We start from the raw sequence: 12,030 nt of genomic DNA on the forward strand, positions 1-12,030 counted from the left end.
TTGGAAACATCAAAAAAAGCAGTTTTCAGACACCGTCCCCCCTCTATTTTCCCATAGATTGTTACAGTCTGTATTTACTGTGCCTTGCTGTGCTGTAAAGATGCCTCAGTCTGCTTCAGCTCATGTGTGTATCTGGACCTTGGAGAAGAATACTGCTCAGCTCTCAAATGCCAAAATGTTCAGGCTGCCAGCCAGAGCAAGACCAGTTGCACCTCTATCCCCACCGAACCTCACAAGCGAAGGAGGGAGGTGACATGCAGCTGGCACCCTGAAAGTCCTCCACAAGGACCACTACAGATGCCAAGTCAGCCTATGCTCAAGCTTTTTAAAAAAATCAGGGGGTGAACTAGTTTTGAGGGAAACAGCCCCATAGCTCCTAAAATATTAAGTAGGCTGACTAACAAATACCACAGAGGGATTGGCCTGCCAGTTGCAGACCCTAAGTCTGCTTCTTCTCCTAGGCAGAGTTTTCCTGAAAATACTGGGAACTCTCAAGCACTGAAAGCATCCAAAATTAGAAGAAAAAAAAAAAGAAAAAAGTTTTAAACAAAGCAGATCAGACACACACATTACTGAAAGCACGCAAAAGGAAAAACTGAAAATGACAGCACACTTCACTGAGGACAGAGGAGGAGTTGAAAACTGTTAGTGATACCTTCTGCAAAGCATGCAGGTTTGGATTCACTACCACTTGTCCAGAATGACACACCTATTTCGATTAGATTAGCTGTTCAAGTACAGGCAATTCTAGATTATCAAAATTAAGTATGAGATGTGTTGTTCTAGAGCAAGAGGAATCCTACCCTATCTCAGCATGGCTACTGGGAAGGCTAGATAGGAGAAACTTGAATATAATCCATTTATATCCTTGACTATGGCAATCTGGGGAAATCTATACCCTGTTGAGGTAAAATAGAGTTTACTCCTGGATGGGACAGCAGAATTTCTGAATGAATGAAAGAAGTTTGTTAATTTATCTGGGACACTGTTCCTCACTGCACTGTTGAACATGAAAGCAGAGGGGACTAGAGAGGGCCACTGATAAATACTGTATGTTGTGCTAGGTTGGTGGTAACCACTGAGTAGCAATGCCCTCAAGCTGCCAACTATGAAGGACATTGGGGTAGCAGTGATGTACCACCTTTCCACACGGTGTAAGTGCGGCTATACTCTCTTCCTCCCCAAAACACCAACCAAGTATTCAGATCACTGAAATGTTATGTAATCTTATTTGTACTCTAACTGTAATCTATTTGTTATATCACACAGTAACGTACAGTCAATTTAATATCCAATTTGCAAGTTCTTCCATAATTAATCCAGGTATCTCTCCTCCCTTGTAACCAAAAAAACCCCAAAAAAAACCAAAACTGTTGTAACTTCACTGGAAATGTCCAGTTAGCTCTTTTGTAATCCGCCTTGAACTGCAAGGTATAGGCGGAATAGAAGTCCCTAATATAATGTAATGTAATGTAATATACTACTCCAATAGGGCAAATATACAGGGGGATTAGAGGATAGATAATGTGCAAGGGAGGTAGAAGGAGCAGGAGAGGGTTTCAAAGAAAAATAATGGGGCAAAATAAGAGGAATTGATGAAGCTGCTTCATTACTTAATTGCTCAGTCACTGACTTGTGTCTTTGTTATCTGTTACTTGTTAATTGGTTAAAATATTATTTAGTTAACTGGATAATGGACTGGGAACAGAGTCTGGGAACAGAGCTTTATGAAAGACATATGTCATATTTTAGTTTATAAGACTGACATGCAGAAGAACAACTATGCACTAAGTATCTCCATTTGCTGTGATAATAAAGAGTTTGAAAAGGTAAAGTAAGATAAAGAGGATCAGCACAGGAGATAAGCAAATGGCATAGAAAGCGAGACACAAAGTTGCATAGTAAACCTTACTATTCAAAATAATTTTTTAAAAACAAGGGTGGCCGGCTCTCACCGATGGGCGAAACGGTGCCGCTGCTGTGGGATCCATGCTGTATTGCTTCCCCCCAGGAACACTCTTCCTCCTGGAACGGCCAATGTGATAATCTGGAAGAGAGGAAAAAAATACACATTACCTGGAAGGATGAGAAACTCTTTCCCCCCGCCATGTTGTACCTCAATGACTGAGAATAGGTAAGGAGAAAGTACAAGATAGAGAGCAGGGGATATGAAAGACTAAGGGCTCCTTTTACTAAGGTGCGTTAGGGCCTTAACGTGTGGACTAGCGCACGCTAAATTGCCCCCGCGCGCTAGACCTTAACGCCAGCATTTAGCTGACATTATTCTAGAAGCGTACCACGCAGTAATTTCGTGCGTGTGCTAAAAACGCTAGCACACCTTAGTAAAAGGAGCCCTATATGACAGTAGTATACAGTACAGGTTCATTTTATTAAAGAATGACTACATCAAAGTTTTTTTTATAAAAACCTCCTTTTAAAAAAAAATTTATTTTATTGCTTTTAACATATCTACACAAGAATAATCTTGCTCCAGAAATACAGAAAGAAAAACTAGAAACACCTAGGGCTCCTTTTACGAAGATGCGCTAGGGGCTTAACACACGGAATAGCGCGCGCTAGCCACTACCGCCTCCTTTTGAGCAGGGAGTAGATTTTCGGCTAGCACGCACTAATCCGGTGTGTGCAATAAAACCGCTAGCGCGCCTTCGTAAAAGGAGCCCCTAGTCTTTATAGAAAAAATTTGCGTTCTAATACAAAAACACTTGCAACATAGTTTTCTACCTCAGACCACAAACAGTTAAAACCTCCTTTTTTTTAAATTAAGATCACAATGGCACCTATGTGCCTTTATAAAAAAGACTTGCACAGATTTATACCTGCTCTGAAGATGTAACTCTAAGTCCACTCTATGGAGGTAAATTTTTACATGCCAGTTACTTGCATAAATGTTCACACAACACATAGAGCAGAGAAGTCCAGGTCTTCAAATCCAAGGTAATATATTAATATCCAAATATAGGACTCAATGTTTTGGCCCAATGGCCTGCCTTAGCACTCCTAGAGTCTTATAATGAGACAAATCACATATGCTGTACATAACAACTAAAAAGATATCAATCTGTATACTTTGGAGGAAAGGCTGGAGAGGGAAGATATGATAAGAGTCATTTAAATCAACTCTTAACTTCATCCTATGCCCTCTCATTGTAGAGTTTCCTGTCAAATCAAAGAGATTCGACTCATGCACATTTATATTATGTAGGTATTTAAATGACTCTCAAGAACACTACCGTAGTGACAATTAAACCAAAAATTCAAAAAAATGTCACTCACCAGCAGTGGGTTACTAAAATAAGATCTAACATTAAGATTTAAAACAGGTGGAGAAAAAGCCTCAAAAACTTATATCACTCATAAATCTTTGATGATTTTCAGCTGGCATTCTTATTGTCATTGGCAAAAAACTCAAACCCGTAAAACAATGTTGAAAGATCTAAAGAGGGAACACAGTAATAATTTTTTAAGTTTTCAAATCATTTTAATTATTTTAATTATTTTTATAAATAGTTTATAAATTATCAAGCTTCAAACTATAAAAAGCTAAAAAGCAGAAAAAGGCAGTACAGTAGTGGGTTGTTCCCTCTTTAGATCTTTTTCAACATTGTCTTACGGGTTTGAGTTTTTTGCCAATGACAATAAGAATGCCAGCTGAAAATCATCAAAGATTGCTACGTGATATAAGTTTTTGAGGCTTTTTCTCCACCTGTTTTAAATCTTAATGTTAGATCTTATTGTGGTAACCCTCTGCTGGTGAGTGACATTTTTTGATTTTTTGGTTTAATTGTCACTACGGTAGTGTTCTTGAGAGTCATTTAAATACCTACATAATATAAATGTGCATGAGTCGAATCTCTTTGATTTGACAGGAAACTCTACAATGAGAGGGCATAGGATGAAGTTAAGAGTTGATAGGCTCCAGAGTAATCTGAGGAAATACTTTTTTACGGAAAGGGTGGTAGATGGACAGTCTCCCGGAAGAGGTGGTGGAAACAGAGACTGTGTCTGAATTCAAGAGGGCCTGGGATAAGCACGTGGGATCTCTCAGAGAGAGAAAGAGATAAGGGTTACCGTGGATGGGCAGACTAGATGGGCCATTTGGCCTTTATCTGCCGACATGTTTCTATGTTTCTACAAAACAAGAAACACCATGGAGGTAATAGGAGGAATGGCGTGAAGCCATCACAGATTAAAAGTAGTCTTTTATTTGGATATTAATAAATTACCTTGGATTTGAAGACCTGGACTGTTCTGCTCTTTTTTTGGACTTCTTCGCGATTTGCGCAGAGGTTGATATTCCCTATTGCCTGGCACACAAACACGCATGCCTATGTGCTATTCTGTATTCTATAGGCAGACTCTGGGCAGAGCATGGGTGATGTGCACATTTATATACGTAGCTTAGAGAATATTTTATCACCTGCACTTAAAGGTGCGCACATTTATGCCACCTAAGTGCATACGCATATATATTCCCAGCTGTGCTAATATTTTGTAAAAAAAATAAAAATTAGGTGCCTACTTCCTTGACAGAAGAGCATCCCACCAGGTGCCCAAAGGGGGCCCCTATGCGTTTATTTGCATATGTTATAAAATGCACAACTTGTCAGCACATACATTCATGCATATGGATTTTGCTACACAATTTTAAAAGAGCCTATTTTCCATGTTAATGTGCATGTTTAGTGTACTTTAGTAAATAAGCCCCTGTAATTTTATTTCTGCTTGTAATTGCTCCCTGTGGACAGCACCTTAAAGGTGCTGTAATAACATGTTAATGTTTTTTTGTTTTTTTTATTGCACTATGGTAAACTGCCCCTTTGTGCAAACTGTAAATCTCGCAGTATTAGGCCATTGATGCAACTGGAGCAGGATGTTGACCAGGATTGGATAAACTGAGATGCAACTGTATATACTCCCTATTGAATAAGCTGGCATCTGTAATTTACAAGATTTCTGGTAAGTAACCTGAAATCAATTCATAGCAATATGAGGATATAAAGAAAATAATTCGATTTGCTTTTCATGACACTGGTACAATCAGAGGAAACTATAAGTAACCATAACATAAGAATAAAAGCATCCCTGTCCTGGGTCAGACCAAGGGTCCATCTAGGCCTGTTTCCAACAGTGACTAGATCACAAGTATATGGCAGGCTTCCAAAAAGTGGTAAGATGCCATCTACTTAATCCCAAGGATAAAGTCTTTCCCCAGATCTACCTTAACAAAAGTTTATGGGTTTTGCTTCCAGGAATTTGTCCAAACTTTTTAAAAACTCAGCTACATTAACTGCTTTGACCACATGCTCAAGCAGAGTTTCAAAGCTTTAACCACATGCTGAGTGAAAAAATATTTTCTCTTCCTCATTTTAAATGTGCCACTATGTAATTTCATGGAGTGTCCCCTAGTCTTTCTTCTTTTTGAAAGAGTAAATAATTGATTCATTGAACTAGGCCAGTAATTAAATATTGAACTAGGCCAGTAACTGGGCAGACTTGCACGGTCTTGTGTCTGTGTATGGCCGTTTGGTGGAGGATGGGCTGGGGAGGGCTTCAATGGCTGGGAGGGTGTAGATGGGCTGGAGTGGGTCTTGACGGAGATTTTGGCAGTTGGAACTCAGGCACAGTACCGGGTAGAGCTTTGGATTCTCGCCCAGAAATAGCTAAGAAGGAAAAAAAAAAAAAAAATTTAAATTGAATCAGGTTGGGCAGACTGGATGGACCATTCGGGTCTTTATCTGCCGTCATCTACTATGTTACTATGTTACTATGTTACTATGTTACTCATTTCATGCCATTCAGGATTTTACAGACTTCAATCATATCTCCCCTGCAAGCTAAAGAGCCATAACCTCTTCAGCCTTTCATCATGAGAGTCCTTCCATCTCTTCATTCATTTGCCACCCTTCTCTGTACCTTTTCCAGTTTCACTATATCTTATTTGAAACATGGTGACCAAAACTATACTGAATACTCAAGGTGTGGCCCACTGTGGAGCGATACAGTGGCATTATAATATTCTTTTATTTATTCTCTATTCTTTTCCTAATAATTCCCAACATTATATTTGCTTTGTTTTGTTATTTCTGAACATTGAGCAGATTTTAACATATTGGTCGGCCACAATGGCCCCTAAATCTGATTCTTCCAACTCCTAATTATGTACCTATAATTTTGGTTATTCTTCCCAATGTGCATCAGTTTGCACAGTATTCCTGCTTCCCAACTTCCTCCTGCGATTTCACACAATCTACATTTTGTATCTTATACAAATCTGACCACCTCACTCATCCCATTTCCAGGTTATTTATAAATATGAAATATGAAAAAAAGTACTGGTCCCGGTACAGATCTTTGCACTCCACTAGTCATCTTCCTTTATTGAGAGAATTACCTTTTTAATCCCACTCTGTTTCTATCTTTTAACCAGTTCCACATTCATAACAGAACATTGTGTTCTGTCTCATGGATTTTTCATTTTCTCAAGAGTCTCTCATGAGGGACTGTCAAAAGCTTTCGAAAACCTAGATATACTACATTAACATATTTATTCACACCTTCAAAAGAAATATAGCTAATTAGCAAGGCAAGACTTCCGTTGGCTAAATCCATATTGATTTTGTCCATTAAACCATGTTTATCTATGTGTTTGGTAATTTTTGCCTTGCACTGACATCAAGCTTACCAATCTCTAGTTTCCTAGATCACCCTAAAACTCTTTTAAAAAACTGAAGTTATGCTGGCCACGTTCCAATCTTCTGGTACCAGCAAACAGAAACCATCAGTGGAAGCAGAACAATGAACGTCGACACATCAAGGAGTTAATTTTATAAAGCAGCCTCTGCAAGTAATGCATTAATACAGCACCCTCAAAAAGATATAAACAGAATGGAGTCAGTGCTCTTCATCATAAAGTAGAGACAGACTTGAAAATCTCAATAGGTGGGCGAGGAGAGATATAATAGATACATTTAAATACCTCAGGAGGCAAGTCTCAATTGAAAGGAAGTTCTGGAATGAGGGGACATAGGATGAAGGTGAAAAGGGACAGACATAGAAACAACCTAAGGAAATAATTCTTCATGAAAAGGGTAGTGAATTCATGGAATGGCTCCCAGTGGAGGAGGTAGAGACAAAGTTTATCTGAATTCAAGAAAGCTTGGGACATGTACTTCGAATCTCTAAGGGACAGAAGAGATAGTAGCTGGTATGGATGGGCAGACTAGTTAGACCATATGGTCTTTATCTGCCTTCATATTCTCTATTTTTATGTTTTTAATTGACATATAACGGGGAAGGCATGTAGGCATATATGTTTTCCTATTGTAAAAAAGGCAACATAGCCACCACCTAAGTTGATGATGATCAAGTACCATCAAGTTGAGGACAACTCCAAGTTTCTAAGTTTATTTCAGATTTTGCATCCCACATATCAGATTAACCTCCTAAGTAGGGTACAATCTATAATTAGGCCACAGAGAAAAGGGGTGTGAGGGGGCAGACATGAACATGAATATGAGGTAAGGAAGGTAGAGCTTCAATAAGTAGCAACCATATATAGACTGACTTTCTCCAGTGTACTACTCTCTATCTTCTGTTTGTCTCTGAAGGCTACTCAATGGCATATTCATAGTCCATGTGATTCAATCAATTTCATCTTGCTGCTATAGTGCTTAACTGCAAGGAGTGGACATGTCAGCAGAGCATGGGCAGGCCAGAGGTATGTCTAACAGTTACACACATGGATTATAGAATGCTGTAATTTATATGCATCACTTGGCACACCAAAGCACGTCAACTTACTCCTGCCATAGTCATGGCATAACAGGGTGTGCCTAACCATGGGTGCACCAATGCTGACTTATGCTAGTATTGTGTAATGGAATCTTGATGTCATAAGAACATAAGAATAGCTTTACTGGGTCAGACCAATGGTCCATCTAGCCCAGTAGCCCATCATCATGGTGGCCAATCCAGGTCACTAGTACCTGGCAAAAACCCAAATAGTAGCAACATTTCACCATACTGATTCAGAGCAAGCAGTGGCTTCCTCCAAGTCTGTCTCAATAACAGACTATGGACTTTTTCCAGAAAATTGTTCACACTTTTCTTAAAACCAGCTATGTTAACCATTGGCAACACATTCCAGAGCTTAACTATTCTCTAAGAGAAAAAATATTTTCTCCTATTGGTTTTAAAAGTAGCTCCCTGTAAACTTATCGAGTGTCCCCTAGACTTTGTAATTTTTGACGGAATAAAAAAAATTGATCCACTCAGGATTTTGTAGACTTCAATCATATCTTCCCTTAGCTGTTTCTTTTCCAAGCTGAAGAGCCTTAACTTCTTTAGTCTTTCCTCATATGAGAGCAGTTCCATCCCCTTTACCATCTTGGTCATTCTTCTTTGAACCTTTTCTAGTACCACTATATTTATGTATTTATTCATTCAATTTTCTATACCGTTGATAGTGGAGAACCGGTGGATATTGTATACTTGGGACTTTCAGAAAGCGTTCGACAAGGTTCCACATGTAAGACTTCTCAGGAAATTACAAAGCCATGGAATAGAGGGAGATATACTAAGATGGATAGGCAAATAGCTAGAGAACAGAAAACAGAGAGTGGGCATTAAATGGGAAGTTCTCAGAATGGGAAAAAGTGACTAGTGGTGTTCCCCAGGGCTCGGTACTTGGACCCATCTTATTTAATATTTTCATAAATGACCTGGAAGAAGGAACATCCAGTGAAATCATCAAGTTTGCAGACGATACAAAGCTATGCCGGGCAATCAGATCGCAGGACAGCGAGGAACTCCAAAGCAACTTGAATCAATTGGAGAAGTGGGCAGATAAATGGCAGATGAATTTCAATGTGGAAAAATGCAAAGTGATGCATTTAGGCAGAAAAAAATAAAGATCACAAGTATAGTATGTCAGGTGTAACTCTGGGAAAGACCGAACAGGAAAAGGACCTGAGTGTACTGATAGATAGGACCCTGAAACCGTTGGTGCAATGTGCGGCGGCGGCGAAGAAAGCAAATAGAATGCTAGGCATGATAAAGAAGGGAATTATGAGTAGATCAGAGAAAGTTATAATACCGCTCTACAGAGCCATGGTCAGACCGCACCTGGAATACTGCGTCCAGCATTGGTCTCCATACCTAAAGAAGGATATAAAACTGCTAGAGAGGGTGCAGAGACGAGCAACAAAGCTAGTGAAAGGTATGGAGAACCTGGACTATGAGGAACGACTTAGGAGACTGGGGTTGTTCTCCCTTGAGAAGAGGAGACTGCGAGGGGATCTGATCAAGACTTTCAAAATACTGAAAGGATTTGACAAAATGGAGCAGGGAAAGCAGTTATTTACAATGTCCAATGTGACACGGACAAGAGGACATAGACTGAAGCTGAGGGGGGACAGGTCCAGGATAAATATCAGGAAGTTCTGTTTCACGCAGCGAGTGGTGGACACCTGGAATGCTCTCCCAGAGGAAGTAATTGCAGAATCCATCGTTCTAGGATTTAAGGGTAAACTAGATGCAGATCTCCTTAAGAGTGGCATAGAGTGATACGGGTAAAGGTAAATTAGATGCACATCTCCCTTGAGAATCATACAGTGATATGGGGACTAAAACTATGCCAGGGTACACCTGGCGGGGCCTCCGCGTGTGTGTATCACCGGACTTGATGGACCCAGGGTCTGATCCGGAGATGGCAATTCTTATGTTCTTATGTACTCAAACATTTTTTCCTATCTGTCCTTTCTTGAGATAAGGCAACCAGAAATGAACGCAATACTCAAAGTGATGTCACACCATGGAGCAATACAGAGGCATTATAACATTCTTAGGGCTCCTTTTACTAAGGTGCACTAGCGTTTTTAGCGCATGCTAACCCCGTGCTACGCAGCTAGAACTAACACCAGCTCAATGATGGCGTTAGCGTCTAGCGCGCTTTATTCCGTGCATTAATGCCCTAACGCAGCTCAGTAAAAGGAGCCCTTAGTCTTGTTTACCATCCCTGTTTTAATAACTCTTTGCATCTTGTTTGCTCTTTTGGTCATTGTCACACATTGGGTAGAAGGTTTCATCATATTGTCCTGACACCTAGATCTTTTTCTTGGGTACTAACCCCCAAGGTGGACCCTAGCATCTGGTAACTATGGTTTGAGTCATTCTTCCCAATGTGCATCACTTTGCATTTGTCCACATTCAATTTAATCTGACATTTGGATACCCAGTCTTTTAATTTCCTAAGGTCTGCCTGCAATTTTTCACAATCTACATGCGTTTTAACAACTCTGAACAGTTTAGTGTCATCTGCTAATTTAATCACCTCACTCGTCATTCCAATTTCCAGCTTTTAAAATTACCCTATATACTAAAATGTTCAAAGTAAACCGCCTGTTTGAAAACAGCCCAACCTCAATGTGGTTAAAGGTGTGTTCATATATTCAGAGAATGCATTCCTGGGATTGCGTTTAGGGTGCAGGAGGAACATATACAAATTTTCATTTTCAGGTCTATGAATTGTTTTCTATAGGAAAAGAACCACACAGAAAAAAAGAAGTGTCTGCAGCTACTGTGTGCTCATGGCAAGTTCCATGCTGAAAGCAAATACTGTACACACTTTTCATCCTGAAACCTGAGGAATTATGTGGGTAAAAAAAAGCATCTGTGGAGTTTATCCCAATCAGAACAGTTTTGAAAGGATTACCTTTTTTAGTAAAGGCTGTAACTGTGTACACTGTCAGTGCAAAAACCTATACTTCAACGGGGTGAAATAAAGTTTTGCAAAAACTAAGATTTTTTTGTATTAATATAATTTGTCTTACTAGTGATCAGCTGTTTCCTGTGGTTCTGTCTGTCTAGTCCATTACTTGGCTTCACTAGTTTGAAGATTATCCCTAAGTTTAGGTAGGGGCTTATTTATGAATCACACAAAGCTAGAGCTCCAACTAGTACATACCCATGAGTTACAGAAATTTGTAGGCCCCTACCTACTCTACTGTATACTTGTTGTACATCATCATAGGCAAAGTGTGTGGTTAAAACATGTATCAATAAAATAAATTACAAATATTACATAATAACTGCCATCTCCGGATCAGACCTTAGGTCCATCAAGTCCGGTGATCCGCTCACGCGGAGGCCCAGCCAGGTGTAACCTGGCGAAAAAAAAGATTAGTCACCCGTATCCTTCTATGCATCTTTCGAGGAGATGTACATCTAACTTGCCCTTAAAACCAAGAACTGTGGGTTCCGCAGCAACCTCTACTGGGAGAGCGTTCCAGGTGTCCACCACTCGCTGTGTGAAGCAGAACTTCCTGGCGTTTGTCCTGGGCTTGTCCCCCCTCAGCTTCAGTCCATGACCTCTTGTCCTGGTCACATTTGACATCGTAAATAACTTTTTATCCTGCTCTATCTTGTTGATTCCTTTTATTATCTTAAAAGTCTCAATCAGATCCCCTCGCAGTCTCCTCTTCTCAAGGGAGAATAGTCCCAGTTTTTTAAGTCATTCTCTGTAGTTCAAGTCTTCCATACCTTTAACTAGCTTTGTTGCTCGCCTCTGCACCTTCTCGAGCAGTTTTATATCCTTCTTTAGGTAGGGAGACCAGTGTTGGACACAGTATTCCAAGTGTGGTCTGACCATTGCTCTATACAGCGGCATTATGACCCTCTCTGATCTACTAATGATTCCCTTCTTTATCATGCCCAACATTCTATTTGCTTTCTTTGCCGCTGCCGCACATTATGCCAACGGTTTCAGGGTCTTATCTATCAGTACCCCCAGGCCCTTTTCTTGTTTGCTCTTACCCAGAGTTGCACCTGACATACTATACTTGTGATCTTTATTTTTTCTGCCTAAATGCATCACTTTGCATTTTTCCAAAGCTGGAGATCTCAGGTTTTGCTGACTAGAATTCATGTGGCCAACTTGACTATTCTAATGCAACTTGGGCTTATGGTTTTCCTCTCCAGGTAGCCAAGTGGATCACCACCCTTATTTTCCAA

General features: G+C 39.9%; 1 protein-coding gene across 16 annotated transcripts in view; it reads right to left on the reverse strand.

Moving 5' to 3' along the window:
* The window catches only part of SYNGAP1 (synaptic Ras GTPase activating protein 1), a 134,457-nt gene that overhangs the window by 102,505 nt on the left and 19,922 nt on the right, over positions 1 to 12,030 (reverse strand). For all 16 annotated transcript variants that reach the window (XM_033923702.1, XM_033923710.1, XM_033923699.1 and 13 more), the window contains one exon: positions 1,956 to 2,047. In XM_033923702.1, coding sequence (XP_033779593.1) covers positions 1,956 to 2,047 — 92 coding nt within the window. The remainder of the gene's footprint in view (positions 1 to 1,955; positions 2,048 to 12,030) is intronic.

The sequence above is a fragment of the Geotrypetes seraphini genome, chromosome 16, assembly GCF_902459505.1.
Source record: "Geotrypetes seraphini chromosome 16, aGeoSer1.1, whole genome shotgun sequence".
NCBI lineage: Eukaryota > Metazoa > Chordata > Amphibia > Gymnophiona > Dermophiidae > Geotrypetes > Geotrypetes seraphini.